At 42.7% G+C, this 17,520-nt stretch overlaps 1 protein-coding gene across 4 annotated transcripts in view; it reads right to left on the bottom strand.

Annotated features, from left to right (window-relative positions):
* Positions 1-17,520, bottom strand: part of VPS8 (VPS8 subunit of CORVET complex) — a 245,348-nt gene that overhangs the window by 51,536 nt on the left and 176,292 nt on the right. For 3 of the 4 annotated variants that reach the window (XM_030576520.1, XM_030576525.1, XM_030576521.1), the window contains 2 exons: positions 16,360-16,441; positions 11,396-11,478 (listed from right to left, as the gene is read on the bottom strand). The exons of the other annotated variant lie outside the window; for it this stretch is intronic. In XM_030576520.1, coding sequence (XP_030432380.1) covers positions 11,396-11,478; positions 16,360-16,441 — 165 coding nt within the window. The remainder of the gene's footprint in view (positions 1-11,395; positions 11,479-16,359; positions 16,442-17,520) is intronic. 4 annotated transcript variants of the gene reach the window in all.

Below are 17,520 nucleotides of genomic sequence, written 5' to 3'. Positions count from 1 at the left end.
ATCAGAGACAGCCTCCCATCAGGCTGTGTGTCGAGGCTCATTCCTTTTTTCCTTATCACTATGTGGCAGTGTCCACCATAGAGATGGTTTGTAACAGTCATAAAATCATAGCATCATAGAAGATTAGGGTTGGAAGAGACCTCAGGAGGTCATCTAGTCCAACCCCCTGCTCAAAGCAGGACCAACACCAGCTTTGTCAAGCTGGGCCTTAAAAGCCCCTAAGGATGGAGATTCCACCACCTCTCTAGGTAACCCATTCCCGTGCTTTGCCATCCTCCTAGTGAAATAGTTTTTCCTAATATCCAACCTAGACCTCCCCTACTTCAACTTGAGACCATCATTCCTTATTCTGTCATCTGTCACCACTGAGAACAGCCTAGCTCCATCCTCTTTGGAACCCCCTTTCAGGTAGTTTAAGGTTGCCACCAAATCCCCCCTCACTCTTCGCTTCTGCAGACTAAATAAGCCCAGTTCCCTCAGTCTCTCCTCGTAAGTCATGTGCCCCAGTCCCCTAATCATTTTTGTTGCCCTCTGCTGGACTCTCCAATTTGTCCAAATCCTTTCTACAGCGAGGGACCCAAATCTGGAAGCAATACTCCAGATGTGGCCTTACCAGTGCCAAATAGAGGGAAATAATCACTTCCCTTGATCTGCTGGCAATGCTCCTACTAATGCAGCCCAATATGCCATTAGCCTTCTTGGCAACAAGGACACACTGTTGACTCATACCCTGCTTCTTGTCTACTGTAATCCCCCAGGTTTGTTTCTGCAGAACTGCTGCTTAGCCAGTTGGTTCCCCCAGCCTGCAGCAGTGCATGGGATTCTTCTGTCCTAAGTGCAGGACTCTGCATTTGTCCTTGTTGAATCTCATCAGATTTCTTTTGGTCCAATCCTCCAATTTCTCTAGGTCTCTCTGGACCCTATCTACCTCGTCCCACAGCTTAGTGTCATCCGCGAAATTGCTAAGGTGCAATCCATCCCATCATCCGGATCATTAATGAAGATATTGAACAAAACTGGCCCCAGGACTGATCCCTGTGGCACTCCACTTGGTATCGGCTGCCAACTAGACATCAAGCCGTTGATCACTACCCGTTGACCCCAACAATCTAGCCAGCTTTCTATCCACCTTATAGTCTACTCATCCAATCCACACTAACTTGCTGGCAAGAATACTGTGTGAGATCGTACCAAAGCTTTGCTAAAGTCAAGGTATATCATGTCCTCCGCTTTCCCCATGTCCACAGAGCCAGTTATCTCATCATAGATGAGAATCAGATTGGTCAGGCATGACTTGCTCTTGGTGAATCCAAGTTGACTGTTCCTGATCACTTTCCTCTCCTCCAAGTGCTTCAAAATGGATTCCTTGAGGACCTTCTCCATGAGGTGAGGCTGACCAGTCTGTACTTGCCTGGATTCTCCTCCTTCCCTTTTTTAAACATGAACACTAATAATTTGCTTTTTTCCAATCATCCAGGACCTCCCCTGATTGCCATGAGTTTTCAAAGATAATGGCCAATGGCTCTGCAATCATACCAGCCGACTCCCTCAACAACCTCTGATGCATTAGATCCGGACCCATAGACTTGTGCACGTCTAGCTTTTCTAAATAGTTCTTAACCTGTTCTTTCACCACTGAGGGGTGCTCACCTTCTCCCCATACTGTACTGCACAGTGCAGAAGTCTGAGAGCTGACCTTGTCAGTGAAGACTGAGGCACTGAGTACTTCAGCTTTTTCCACATCACCTGTCATTAGTTTGCCTCCCCCATTTAGTAAGGGTCCCACACTTTCCCTGACTATCCTGCTGCTAACATACTTGTAGAAACCTTTCTTGTTACCCTTCACATCCCTTGCTAGATGCAACTCCAACTGTGCTTTGGCTTTCCTGATTACAGCTCTGCATGCTCGAGCAATATTTTTATATTCCTCCCTTGTCATCTGTCCAAGTTTCCACTTCTTTTTGCATTTAAGCTCACCGAAGATTTCTGTTGTTAAGCCAAGCTGGTCGCCTGCCATATTTACTATTCTTTCTGCACATCGGGATGGTTTGTTCCTGCACCCTCAATAAGGCTTCTTTAAAATACAGCCAGCTCTCCTGTACTCCTTTCTCCCTTATATTAGCCTCCTAGAGGATCCCGCCCACCAGTTCCCCGAAGGAGTCAGTCTGCTTTTCTGAAGTCCAGGGTCTGTATTCTGCTGCTCTCCTTCTTCCCTTTTGTCAGGATTCTGAACTCGACCATCTCATGGTCACTGCTTCCCAGATTGCCACCTTCTTCTACTTCCCCTACCAATTCTTCCCTGTTTGTGAGCAGCAGGTCAAGAGAAGCACGGCCCCTAGTTGGTTCCTCCAGCACTTACACCAGGAAGTTGTCCCCAAGATTCTCCAAAAACTTCCTGGATTGTCTGTGCACAGCTGTATCGCCCTCCCAGAAGATGTCAGGGTGACTGAAGTCCCCATGAGAACCAGGTCCTGTGATCTGGAAACTTCTGTTAGTTGTCCAAAGAAAGCCTTGTTTATCTCATCCTCCTGGTCTGGTGGTCTATAGCAGACATCACCACAACATCACCCTTGCTGCTCTCACCACTACATTTAAGCCAAAGACTCAACAGGCTTTTCTCCAGATGGGCACTAATATTTCATACTGGAGCTCTGAGCAATCATACTGCTCTCTTACATACAGTGCAACTCTTCCACCTTTTCTCCCTTGCCTGACCTTCCTGAACAGTTTATACCCATCCACGACAGTGCTCCAGTCATGTGAGTTATTCCACCAAGTCTCTGTTATTTCAATCACATCATACATAATTCCTTGACTGTGCCAGGACTTCCAATTCTTCCTGCTTGTTTCCAAGGCTTCTTTCATGTACAGGCACCTAAGATGATAAGCTGATTGCCCTACTGTCTCAGTATGAATCAGGTGTCCACATAGGTCATCTACTGAAGAGTCAGTGGCAAGGCACCCAACCATATATCTTTGAAAAGTGGCAATTGTGGTATCTCTTGGATTTTGTGAAGGAGGTTCTTTGCAGCAATATAATGCCTGATGTTAGGAGGTGGGATATTAGAGAGGACTGGTAGCCAGTGTTTGCTGGTCTCACAGCCTATTATTATTATTTGATTCAGTTGTACATCAACTAGCTTTGTGTGGGAAGAGTTTAATACAGGTGTACAGTATTCTTCCATGGAGTAGTGGAGAACTAGTACCAAACTCTGCACATTAGCTCCCTAAATTGAGCTTCCAAGCTTATTTAGAAAGCCATTTCTGCTCTTAATTTTCTGAGCTACCTTTGTGAAGTAATCCTTGTAGGTTAGTGTGTGAACTCCAGTTACTCTTAGATATACTGGCTTTGGGTCATATGCCAGTTGCTCTCCATTCAAGATGTTGAGTTCTTGAAGCATTAGTGTGATTGAGATTGAAGAATGACAACACTGTCATTAACACTCTAGACTAAAGTCTCCACTTCTTGCAATAGGCACTGATGGCTGCCATGTCTTAGTTCAGGTTGTCAATCTTTCTGAAGTCTCTTGAACCTAGGCAGATGTTATCTGCACACTTGAATGGCCTTGAGATTGTTGGAGGCAGATCATTGGTAAATATGTTGGAAAAAATTTGAGACAAGAACAGATCCTTGAGGGAGTCCATTCTTCTCGTTCTCCATGTGCTCAGTTTATTGCCTTAGCACCACTTGGAATTGTCTGTTTTGAAGCATTTCCATAACCATTACAACCCACAGAGATTTTGACATCTTGACCAGGAGACCAATGTGCCAGATGGTATCATATGCTGCTACTCCTGTCATCATCTTCTGTTGGAAACTATTTTCTATGTAAGTGGTAAAGAGCATTAACTTGGTCACAAGTGCTCCTATTAGGTCTGAAGCCTGCCTGATCACCACCCAGAGCTTGTTCTACCATGGGCATGAATTGTTGCTGAGATAGTCACACTAGAAGTTTGTAAGCACACCTCAGAAGTGATACTGGACAGCAGCTAGCTGGAAAGGAATGGCCCTTTCCTGGTATCTTTCTGCTATATCTTAGGCATCTTTTTCTTTTGGATGACATAGTATATGAAAATTGACAGCCATTTTGTGCTTAGCAAGATGTAGCAGCATTTCTTGTACAGTCTTATCAAGGCCACCTGCTTTTCCTGCTTTCTTGAGGTGCAGTGCTCTCTCCACTTGTTCCGTGGAGGAAGGCTGGACGATGTCTTCCTCACAGAATGGTCCCACCTGTGAGTATCAGCTCCATTTCCTCTTTACTGATTCCTCAAAGGGCTTGTTTCTGTTGGCTTTTGCTATATTAGTTAGGCATGTAGTGATGCTGTTTGGAGACACTTTCTTGACTTGTTGATGGTGGTTTCTGTGCTGCAACAAGATTCTTTTAAAGTAACCATATTTCCTGCTAGACTGTATGTCCATATTTGACGTAACTTCTCACCAACGTTCCTTGTGACAGATATTAGGGCTGCCAAGAAGATGGTTTGCTTCTCTGAGTTACCCAATTTCCCACAGTGCTTCAGAAGTTCTGCTCATTCTTCATTTAAGTAGGGTATATAAGTCTCTTGGTAGGCATGTGGAATGGATTTAATGGCTGCTTTAAAGATTGCTTTGGAGAAGCGAGTGTAAGCATTTTCTACAGAGGCATTATATGGTATGCACACTACATACTCACTGGTCAGCTCTGAGTATTTTTTTTTCCAGTCTGCTCTTCTACAGTTCCACTGCAATCAAGGGATAGTGGTTATTATGGAGATTGTCATTTCTATCTGAGCAAGAAGAGGATGGTACTGGCTGCTTGGGAGCCTGGTAACAGTTGGCCCTGCTGAGGCGACCCAACTGAGGTCAGGAGAGCAACCCTGCTTCCACTGTGCAGAGAAAAAGGTGACTGACTGTGTAGGGTCATGCAAGAGAGATAGATCACTTAGAGAAGTCCAGTCTATGGATCCAGTCCATTTTTGTCAGATTCTCTGCAGCTCCATGAGGTGTGGTGGCTATTTAAGTCTCCAGCATAGGACAGATGGATGTTGACGTGCTGGTAAAAGTGAAGTGTTTCAGGTTTTATCAAGAGGTTTACAAACATTCACAACTTCAAGTTGATCAACTTTTGCATTGATACTGTGAGGGCAAAGTAGTTGGTAAGGCAGTGGTGTGCAAACTTTTCCAGTCATTCCTCTCACCCCTTAACAGTAATGGAATCTGACTGGCTAAACAAGAAGTAGGACTGAGTGGACTTGTAGGCTCTAAAGTTTTACATTGTTTTATTTTTGAGTGCCGTTACGTAAAAAAAATAATTCTACATTTGCAAGTTGCATTTTCACAATACAGAGCTTGCACTACAGTACTTATATTAGGTGAACTGAAAAGTACTATTCTCTTTTACAGCACAAATATTTGTAATAAAAATAATATAAAGTGAGCACTGGACACTTTGTATTCTTTGTTGTAAATGAAATCAATATATTTGAAAATGTAGAAAACATCCAAAAACATTTAGGTATTCTATTAACAGTGAGATTAATACTGCAATTACTCATGATTAATTCTTTTAATCTCACGATTGAGATTCTTTTTAAAAATCATCTGACAGCCCTATTTTGAATGTTTTATGGGAGTTTTTTGTTTGTGATGTGAAACTTGGAATTTTTAAGCTAACATTTACACATACATATTTTAAAACTACAACACAGTAAGTAATAAATTATCTCAACCATAATTCCATGTCAATGATGCTTTTTTGCCTGGGAATTTCCTTGGGTTACAAAAATATTTATGAATTGTTCAGTGATGGTAATTCCTGTGGATTGTACAGGAACTTCAGTGGCCTTGCAAGATGGAGAGAAATGGACATTATTTTCCAGATAACTTCTTGCCTCTTCAGCTAGTCCCACCCCCTATATGTGAATTTCCTTATTTCAGTCTTTCCTGACCAGCCCCACTTGCACTCCACTCATTCACACACTTTTACCGATAAGTACTTCTACACACTTTTTAAAAACTACCAGTATATACAAAGCATGCACTTGTAAATGATGTGAATTATATTCATTTGTGCATTCTTAAGTGTATATATATTCCTCCATATTCTAGGCAGAGAGGGCAGCAGTTCCCACAATAAGTGGTTTGCAAGCTCTTACATTTGCATTTTTTTTTTTTTGTAAACAACTTTGTCAGACTGCTTGGGCTGACATTTCCAATGCCAGGTATCTGTCTCAAGCTGAATTTGTGTTTCAGAATTTCAGCAAAAACTATTCAGCCATCTCAGAAAACCATGTTAGTGAAAAATAAGTTTTTCCCATGTTGAAATGTTCTTACAACTATTTTACTGAGAAGCTCTAGAACCTCTATGCTTTGGACCAGATCCTTGAAATTTAGCTGACGATCTCTTTACTTGGAGGACCAGATATGGCCTTAGAGAGAGGGATTGAGGGGAAAAAACTGAGCAGGAAGCTAACCTGGACACTAGGGTATGGTGCTGGTGGCAGCCAATAGGCTAGAGGCTCAGGCAGTGGAGAAAGGATGAAGGGAGAAAGCTAGCAAGTAGCAGAGACTAGGAAGGTGATGGATACCTAATGGATGAGGTAATGAGAAGCAGGTGTGCAGTGTAATTGTAGCTGTGTGGGTCCCAGGAGATTAGAGAGACAAGGTGGTGAGATAATATCTTACTGGGCCAACTTCTGTTGGAGAGAAAGACAAGCTATCGAAATTTGATTGGCTGGAGATTTCTGTTGGTGAGAAGGAAGCAGTCAGTGGAGGAAGCTTAAGAGATGGACTCCAGGAATGGGAGAAGGAAGAAGGAAACCAACTTGTAACAGGGTGTAGTAGTTCGGTTAATGCACCAAGGGACAGCTTGCCCAGAGGGAGTAGGAAGGGAGAAGAGGTGGCTAGAGGAAACAAATTAGTAGGAAATGGTGGGAGTGGAATGCAAACTTGATTGCAAGATACTTGGGTAATTGCTCCACAATGGCTAAAATGATCCAGAACTCTTAGAGCAACAGCAGCCTCTATATAGAGTTGTTCCTACTCAATAAGCACTAACACCAACAGGCTGCCAATATTCAAATCTGAATCAAACAGGATTTGGAAATCCATCCAATTCTTAGTCAAAAACCAGCTGTATGCCTGGAATATATTGAAGGGACGGACAGCTTCCAGAGGTAATAACTGCACGAAGTGACCAGTGTCATTTTAGGTCATACTGTATTATAAGTAAATTTTATTTTAAAATGCATAATTTAAAAGTAACAGCATGGGAAGTACATCATACTGAGATACCATATAAATTAGAGAGAGCAATGGGGAGCTCAGGTCTTCCAGCACAGCGTGTACGTGACCCATAACATACAGCAAGTTATTTTTATATCTGTTAGAAAGCCACTCACCCATTCCTTGAGAATTCTATTAAATAGATGGCTGAGGAAAGCCAAAACACAGTCAAAAGGCAGACAATGAATACAGCTACTTTATAGATGGTGTGACAAAGTTCCTCCTCTACCTTGGTGGGTCCTGCGCTTATTGGCAGATTTGCTCACCTCAGTGATCTTCCCCTCTTGTGGAACCCATAGTCTGGGTCAGCTCCTCCTGTGTCTGATCAGGAGTTGGGAGGGGGGGTAGAACCTGGGCCCGCCCTCTACTCCGGGTTCCAGCCCAGGGCCCTGTGGATCGCAGCTGTCTATAGTGCCTCCTGGAACAGCTGCATGACAGCTACAACTCCCTGGGCTACTTCCCCATGGCCTCCTCCAAACACCTTTATCCTCACCACAGGACCTTCCTCCTGGTGTCTGATAATGTTTGTCCTCCTCAATCCTCCAGCAGTACACTCTCTCTCTCTCTCAGCTCCTTGGCCTCTTGCTCCCAGCTCCTCACACACACTCCTTCTCCTCTGGCTCCTCCCTCCCTGACTGGAGTGAGCTCCTTTTTAAACCCAGGTGCCTTGATTGGCTGCAGGTGTTCTAATTAAAGTAGCTATCTCCACTGCCTTCTAGAAAGATCTTAATTGACCCCAGGTGCCTTGATTAACCTGGAGCAACTGCCATTTGGTTACCAGGGATTTGTTAGCCTGGGGCTAACATACCTGTTTCTCAGTCCTTTACTGTAGCCATCTGGCCTTGCCCCATCACAATGGTAAATTAGTCTTCCACAAAGCTGTATGTAAAGAGATCTTCCATACAAATCATTTCTCCTAGTTCTGGAGGATAAGTCACTTCAGGCAAGGGTTAGTTAATAAGCTCCAGAGACAGGGCAAACACCACTGGAGGCAGGATGTCATCCCAGAGCTCTCTCCAATCTGGTGCCTGCATATTAACATTGGTTCCTGAGAGCTCCCTCCAGCACATCCCTGTTTTTACATTCTTCCTGCTCTTGCCACTTCTCTAATTTCTGTTGTATCTTCTCCTAAGTGCTTGTTGTTTTCTCTTCTCTAAATTGCTTCCAACCCTCTCTAGTATTTCCTTCTTGGCAAAATCAGTTACACAATAAAAGGAAATAAATCTGTATTACAAAGTGTAAACTCAGATAAAATTACTTAAAACACAATTCCTGAGCCTGCAGTCTATTCCTTTATACACTATTTTTCTTCTCGTGTCACAGATACAATACTGCAAAAGGACACAGTCAAAGTTTAATTCCTTTCTGTCTCTTTTTTAAAACCTACAGTAAATTGCTTATAAAAATTTAGAAGCTTAGGAGGCAGTTCTCTCATATCAGATGGTTTTCTCCATTTATGTAATATGCAATTGCTTCCTTATCTGTGACCAAGCGCAGCTGAAAGCAGTCACACAAAGCACCTAGTCTCCTGGGGCCCCTCCAGTGGCAGCAGGGCTTCAAGCACCTGCTGTGTAGTCTTCAGATGCCTGGAATCCTTCACAGACTGTTAAAAAAATTCTTTGAGCTTCTTAACATCCACAGGAGATTGAAGGAAGCCCCAAAAAGCCTCTTAGGTGGACCCCCCTAATGCAATTCTTAGGCAGTGAATGAGTAAGGTTCATCCCTTCCATAGGCTTTGCGGAGAGAAGAGGAAAGGGAAATGCTCCCTCAGCCCCCTTTGCTCCCCAGTCCAAAGATAGGACTGTTTTAAAAATGACGGAAATGCTGAGACAAAGAACTTTCAGGCAAAGTTAAAGCTGAGATTACACATCAGCAACTAAATGTTGAGCTTTTTACAAACACGGTAGGCAGAGGAGCTGTTGCTCTGCTGCTCCCAAGATATTAGAGAAATAAGGTGGGTGAGGTAATATTTTAATGGACCAACTTCTGTCTGAGCCACACAGAATTGCCTGTGATCAAAGCTCCATCCTCTTGGCCATGAACAGGAACACTTAAGAATGAAGTGACCCCTGCTCTCTCAAGGCTTTTGGAGCTGCCAGGTACCTCAGGAGAGAATGAGGGAAATTCAAACAAATGTAGGAAGGGACATCAGCTTCCTTCCTGCCTAGTCACCCCCACGCCTACCCTACAAACGTGACAGAAGTGTATCTGTCAGAATCCTGTGGAAGGAAGTTCCACAGCATTGGGATGGTCTCAAACACAGCTCTGCCCTTACCCCTCCCGTTTTGACAAGACTTTTAAAAAAAGTAAATCCTTTTGCCTGCATATCCCATGTAATCCATTTGTAGATGCCCATGTTTCTCAGCTAGCCCATGGCTCTGCCAGGGGCATTGCGGAACAGCTGCTGGAGGACTATTAGGGTAACCAGAGTTCACAAGTCAGTAGGTAAACCATGTTTCCACAACTTTTGGGAGGTGGTTTTACTGCATTGCACTAATAGGATGCTTATGGCAGTAGACAAATTTGAAAGCTGATATGCACAAATTGGTTGACACAAGCCTGACAGTCTATAGTCCTATGTTCACCCCTTTTACAAGACTATGTTAAATATTGTATCAAAGCATACTGTGTAAGATATCATCTGAACACTCATGATTTGCTGATCATTATTGTCCTGGTAAAATGTGTGGCAACACTGTATGTAAAGATAAGATTCCATTGTACGCTATTACCAAGACATGTAATAACATGTTCTGAAGGGCAGTCACAAACAAGTTCCCCAGAGACAAAAGACTAGCCAATGCCTCAGCCAGGAGTCAGTGAGATCAGTTGGACCACCACCTGATTAAGTGGCCACCTTCAGCGGGGGAGAGGGTGTGGGCAAAAAAAGTCTACATTTTGACAAAGAAGCATCTTAAGATTCCAAGTTACACAGACTTTGTCTCCTGAACATCAGCTGGAGATGAGTCTTGTACAAGAGAAAGGGTTATAAGAGGAGACGCCAGATGACTCAGATCATCCCTCTCTTGCTCTCTGCCCACGGCACCATCAACCCCTAAATAATAAAGGAAGCAGCAGTGGACTTGGGGGGAAATCCTGACTGAAAGAGGTTCAGCCAGTAAGACTGCTGGGACATGTGGTGAGAGACACCTTTGCTTTGTATTCATTTAGCTTGTTAAGTCAGGTGTTAGTTGTGTTTTACCTTTTATTTCCTTGTAACCAATTCTGATTTATATGCCTTATTACCTGCAGTACTTAAAATCTATCTTTCTGTAGTTAGTACATTTGTTTTGTTGTTTTATCTAAACCAGTGTGTTTGGACTGAAGTGTTTGGAAAACTCCATTTGGGATAACAAGACTTGTTCATATCATTTACTATTAATAAATGATAGACTTCATATGAGCTTGTGTTATGCAGGAGGGTGCTGGGCAGTACAAGATGCACATTTCTGGGGGAAAGTCTGAAGCTGGGAGTTTGCTGGTGTTGCTCGCAGTGTAATTCATGAGTGACTGGCTACAGCACTCATACACTATAGCTGGGAGCGATTTACATGCTGGAGACTCTGTGAGAGCAGACCAGGAGCGGTTGCTCTCACAGTGAAGCATGTAAAAGGCACCCCAGGTCGGGAAACTGAGGGGATGAAGCTGTCCATCAGTCCAGATTGTACCCTGGATAATGTCACAAAGATTACTTACATTGACCTAACTTTGTAGTGTAGACCAGGCCTAAGTAAGGATTTAGTAGACTAACTTAGGCTCCCATTTCTTAGGAATCTCAGCCCAAGGTTTTAAAAATATTTAAATTTTGGACCAAACTAATTAAGATCTAATAAGTAAAAAATTGTTTGGTTTACAACATATAATCTTTACATTACTACATCTTCTCTCAAGGATAAACATCATTTCAGTTAGTGTCCCATCACACCAGTCCCAGGAGCATTTTTTCATCTTTGTAGCCATAACTAATAATTAACCAGATTAACTTCTGTAACTACACTGAAGTCAACAATGTTACATCAGGGATGGATTTGGCTCTACATTCTGAATGTGGTATAACCAGGGTCTTATAAAAGGCAACAATTTAGTAAACACTTGTATGCCCACTACGTTTTCTCCTCCCCTGCTGCTCACCTGGAGAATTCTCTGCAAGATTGAGGGAAGGGCAATAAACGCAGCCATGTTGTTTAGCACTTGCATTGTCAAACTCTTCAGAGCTGAAATAATAAATATATAAAAAAGTCATGCACAACTGGTCGGAACTGGAGATTTGTAAAAACAATAATATGTTATATTAAGAGTTCACAAGGATGTTTATACTCCTTTGTTTTAAAAAACATGATTAACATTTACAATAAAAAATAGTTATAATGACCAGAGAATTATACAATAAAATTACAATTCTTTATATTTAAAAACAAATGTAATTTTCAGGTATGTTTTTGGGACTCACACACTACTATGATTTTCCCCCCAAACACACACACAAATTGTCTCACAGTATGGGACATTCCTGAATTTATTTATGTATTTATTTTTCTAATATGGTTATCTACTGCAATTTAAATCTCCCTAATGCCATCAAGTATAAACCTGCAAAACTTATTCACATGAATAGTCTTATTAATGTCAACATTTTCCACTGGTGGCCAACAATTCTGTTATATGTGTGCCCAACCTAAAAAAAGTCAGGGCCTGCAGGAGCTCAGCACCTCTGAACAAAATACAGGCCTCAGGTGATACTCTGGTTTATCACACAAAGTGCATCCTTTGTGAATGATGGCTCTGCGATGATTTTATAACTTCTTCTCAGTAACCATGCTCAGTTTGGTTTCCCTTCACATTACAAAAGACCCTCACCAAGAATAAGGAAGCTCTGGAGGCAGTGTGACAGGACATGGATGCCCTTATAGCTATATAGCAGTGATGCCTAAGGAAAAACATATGACAAAAAACTCAGGCAGTCACAATGCTTCAGGCTTGTTCCCTCTTTCTGGCAGCACAAAGGGAGGAGATGCCACCTGTAATTGCCATGGCATGGAAGAGTCTCCAGCAGCTCTCCTCCCCACGGCTCACATGGGGACTGGTGGGGCAGTGGCTGGTGTATGGTTCCATGGGGATCGACGTCAGACAACTTGTGCTAGAGCAGCCCCCAGGCTGCCGTAACCTGCGCCAGTGCTGAGGCAGAGAATCAAAGACCTGATTGTTTCCTGAGCTTCTTCTGTTTCTACTCTCCTGCACTGCCCTGGGGGCTGGGTGTGGAAAGGGAGCCATCCTGTACTGACTTTCACCAGGTGCAGGGCAGGCAGAATCAGCTCAGGTATATCTAGAGAGCAGGTACAGACCCACAGATCTTGCTGATGAAAATATCTGATTAAGAGTGCACAGCCATGTGCACACCCTGATGGGGAGCAGCCACAGGAACACTACTCAAAGAACTACTCTCTTCTCCCTGAACTGGAATTCAGCAGGTGGCCAGCGGGGGAGCTGCTGAGCTGCTGCAGAAGAGAAGGGACTGCTGCTGCTCAGAACGTTCATTCACATCAAAGCAGGTCCTAGAGCTGTAGGGGAAGCATATGGAGCAACTGGGCAGGTGGTACCAACTCCCCTACCACCCTCACAGTAATGGCCAGATTCAAACACTTCTGTTTAAGAATCATTGGGTGAGATTCAGGAAATATCTTTAATTCATAACAAAGAGTTGCCTTTAATAATTCAAAGCCAAAGGGCTACAATGTTCTCTGTGCCACGGGCTGGACATGCCCCCTTCAAGGTTGTGCCTTTCATAATCTATTTCAGCATACGTTCCAGGCCCCTGTTCACTGGATTCTCAGGGGCAACAGCTATACAACTCTTTGGGACTGGGATGGCCTTTTTATTATGTGCATACAGTTCTCAGTAGAATGGGTCCCAGCTTCCTGATTGGACATCTAGACACTATGGCAATATAATTATTAAACAACAACCCACTTTAGAATGGAATAAAACTGGTTATAATTCAGGATCCAAGTGTGAAAAGGGAGGGCAATAGTTCTTTCACACTTTTTCCTCTAAAAGGGTTGAATGTTTCCTTCCTTTTTAGCTGCATTAACCCAGAGAACCACCTTCAATTTCCAGAATTAATTTTAATAATGAGCTTGCTTAAATGGATAAGTTAGATTCAATGGCTCCCCTTTGCCAAAATATGATGGCACACCCTATCTTTGGCCACGGCTCTGATGACAGATGATCCTTGCTCTCCAGAGATCACTGTGTGGATTAAAAGCCCCAGGTTCTTAGTCTCAGTCAATACATGGTCACTCTTCAATGATGAACCAGCAAAACCCTATCCACTCATTGCACATAGAGATAGTGACCTACTGTTAGAGGAAACAGTCACTGGATTGCACTGGGACCACAGTATTTACTGCACCAATGGGTTGTGGAGACTGATGGGGAAAAGAAGGAGAAAATGAAGGCAAGGAAGAACTATCAGATGATCCCAGAGGTCCATGACTTTCCCAAAAGCCTCAGAGCAGAATTACCACAGTGAGCTGCTATTGTGCACACAGAGGCAAGAGACCGGAGCTGTGATGCAGTTAACAAACCTAACCAGGGATGCTGTGCAGGTGCTAGGAATTTTGACCCATGTGCTCCCTTTATAGTCATGGATGGTTGCTGTCAGCCCAGTGGTTTGTTCCAGACTAGTGGACTGAATGTGTATGAGGAAGATAGGTGGGAGGCAGTATGGTCTAGCAGGTGAGACCTGGACTAGCAGCCAGAAGACCTAGGTTCTAGTCTCAGTTTGGCCGCTAACCTAATCTGACGCTGGACAAATCACTTCTCCTCCCATCTTCGTCTGTTTAATCTATTTAGACTGTCAGCTCTTCAGGGCAGGGATTGTCTGTACAGCACGCAGCACTAAGGAACATCATGATGCTTCCATCATAGAAATAAGACAATAGCATGAGAAAATTCTTAAGTGTGGGAAGGCAACAATGTATTATCTACCTATGGAGAGGGGCTGGAGGCAGACAGAATAGGGTTAATTTTTAAGGCAACAAATGGAAATGTTTAATCTGATTTTTTATTCCTCTTCTGGCACTGGGAGAAGAAATACCTAAGATATCAACTGTTAACACACAAATGACAACCACCTAGTTACAAATAATGGGCATGCACTTTCTTGCTTGTGTTTCTGTGTCAGATTTGCTGTGTGTGCCATCTAACAGTTGCACAACCACGTTTTCTGTATAAATTCACTTCAATTTATCTGTAAAAAGGGAAATAAAAACAACCTAGGAAACTACAGACCAAGTTAGTTTAACTTCTGTGCCGGAGAAGATAATGGAGCAAGTAATTGTAGAAATCATCTGCAAACAGTTGGAAGGTGGTAAGGTGATAGGGAATAGCCAGCATGGATTTGTAAAGAACAAATCGTGTCAAACCAATCTGATAGCTTTCTTTGATAGGATAACGAGCCTTGTGGATAAGGGAGAAACGGTGGATGTGGTATACCTAGACTTTAGTAAGGCATTTGATACTGTCTCGCATGATATCCTTATTGATAAACTAGGCAAATACAATTTAGATGGGGCTACTATAAGGTGGGTGCATAACTGGCTGGATAACCGTACTCAGAAAGCAGTTATTAATGGCTCCCAATCCTGCTGGAAAGGTATAACAAGTGGAGTTCCGCAGGGGTCTGTTTTGGGACTGGCTCTATTCAATATCTTCATCAACAACTTAGATGTTGGCATAGAAAGTATGCTTATTAAGTTTGCGGACGATACCAAACTGGGAGGGATTGCAACTGCTTTGGATGGGAAGAAACTGTCTAGGAAGGAGTATGGCAGAAAGAGATCTAGGGGTCATAGTGGACCACAAGCTAAATATGAGTCAACAGTGTGATACTGTTGCAAAGAAAGCAAACGTGATTCTGGGATGCATTAACTGGTGTGTTGTAAACAAGACACGAGAAGTCATTCTTCCGCTCTACTCTGCGCTGGTTAGGCCTCAGCTGGAGTATTGTGTCCAGTCCTGGGCACCGCATTTCAAGAAAGATGTGGAGAAACTGGAGAGGATCCAGAGAAGAGCAACAAAAATGATTAAAGATCTTGAGAACATGACCTATGAAGGAAGGCTGAAAGAATTGGGTTTATTTAGTTGGGAAAAGAGAAGACTGAGAGGGGACATGACAGCAGTTTTCAGGTATCTAAAAGGGTGTCATCAGGAGGAGGGAGAAAACTTGTTCACCTTAGCCTCTAATGATAGAACAAGAAGCAATGGGCTTAAACTGCAGCAAGGGAGATTTAGGCTGGACATTAGGAAAAAGTCCCTAATTGTCAGGGTAGTTAAACACTGGAATAAATTGCCTAGGGAGGTTGTGGAATCTCCCTCTCTGGAGATATTTAAGAGTAGGTTAGATAAATGTCTATCAGGGATGGTCTAGATAGTATTTGGTCCTGCCACGAGGGCAGGGGACTGGACTCGATGACCTCTCGAGGTTCCTTCTAGTCCCAGAGACTATGAATCTATAAGTACCTACAGGAACTCCTAGTGCATGCACATCACTTGCATGCATACAGAATAACTATGCTGGATCAGTATCCAGAGAATGAATCCAAAAGACCCCAAATCTACCCTCTAATGGAAAGCCTAAGAAACATACAGGCCTTGAAACAAAACAGACCTATATTGGTCCAAGGAAAAGAGTTCCAGAGTCATTTAAAGCAACAGGTTCTTAACTGAGATGCCTCAGCTAATTGCAACTGCCACTGAGCCACATGAGGAGCCAAGTAGTCTAAGTAGCCAGGACCAGATGATTTAGGACTTTACAGGCCAAACAAAATAACTTACATTGTACTTGAAAGGCAACAGGAACCAGTGCAGATACTGCAAGACAGGTGTTGTGTGTTCCAGGTAAAAAGTGCTACTTCACAGCTGGAAGAGAGTATTAGCACTTTTCACACGGGTGCACACCCTAGCTTTGTTTCAGAGATGTACACAAGTTCAGTCACAATGCTTACTTCCTCATTTCTGGTCAGGAGAAAAGGAGAAAAAAAACTGAGGTCACATTTTCAGTGGTATCTGGCGCCACAAGGTGCCGACAAACTTACGTTCAGAATACTGACACAACACTGTTGAACTGGATAGCTTCTGTGGCGACATCACAGCCTCCAGGAGAGGAAACCAGAGTGCCTAGAATAATTAAGTGCACAATAAATCCTACAACTCTGGCAAAAATAAGTGATTACTAGCACTATCAAGCAATTAAAAAAAGGAATAGTGATTAATGGCACTGTTAAACAACAATACAATACCACTTATTTTATATATTTTTGGACGTTTACCACATTTTCAAAAATATTAATTTCAATTACAATACAGAATACAAAATGTTCAGAGTTCACTTTATATTTCTGATTACAAAAGTTTGCACTGTAAAAAAACAAAAAAAATATATTTTTCAATTAACCTCAAACAAGTATTGTAGTGCAATCTCTATCATGAAAGTTGAACTTACAAATGTAGAATTACGTACAAAAAACTGCATTCAAAAATAAAACAATGTAAATCTTGAGAGCCTTTACGTCAACTCAGTCCTACTTCTTGGTTAGCCAATTACTCAGACAAATAAGACTGGTTACAATTTACAGGAGATAATGCTGCCTGCTTCTTGCTTACAATGTCATCTGAAAGTGAGAACAGGCATTTGCATGGCACTGTTGTAGACAGCGTTGCAAGATATTTATGTGCTAGGTGCGCTAAAAAATCATATGTCCCTTCATGCTTCAACCAACATTCCAGAAGACATGCTTCCATGCTGATGATGGCTTCTGCCTGATAATGATCCAAAGCAGAGCAGACACATGTTCATTTTCATCATCTGAATCAGAGGCTGTCAGCAGAAGGTTCATTTTCTTTTTTGGTGGTTTGGGTTCTCTAATTTCTGCATCAGTGTGTTGCTCTTTTAAGACTTCTAAAAGTATGCTCCACACCTTCTCCCTCTCAGATTTTGGATGGAACTTCAGATTCTTAAACCTTGGGTCGAGTGCTGTAGCTATTTTTACAAATCTCAAATTGGTACCTTCTTTGCATTTTGTCAAATCTGCTGTGAAAGTGTTCTTAAAATGAATATGTGCTGGGTTATCATCCGAGACTGCTATAGCATGAAATATATGCAGAATGTGGGTAAAACAGAGCAGGAGACATACAGTTCTCTGCCCCTGAATCCTCTGGGCAGCCCTGGCTTGTGATCCACTATGACCTCCAGATCC

Source organism: Gopherus evgoodei, chromosome 9 (genome assembly GCF_007399415.2).
Source record: "Gopherus evgoodei ecotype Sinaloan lineage chromosome 9, rGopEvg1_v1.p, whole genome shotgun sequence".
Taxonomy (NCBI): domain Eukaryota; kingdom Metazoa; phylum Chordata; order Testudines; family Testudinidae; genus Gopherus; species Gopherus evgoodei.
This window is presented reverse-complemented; position numbering and strand designations above follow the sequence as displayed.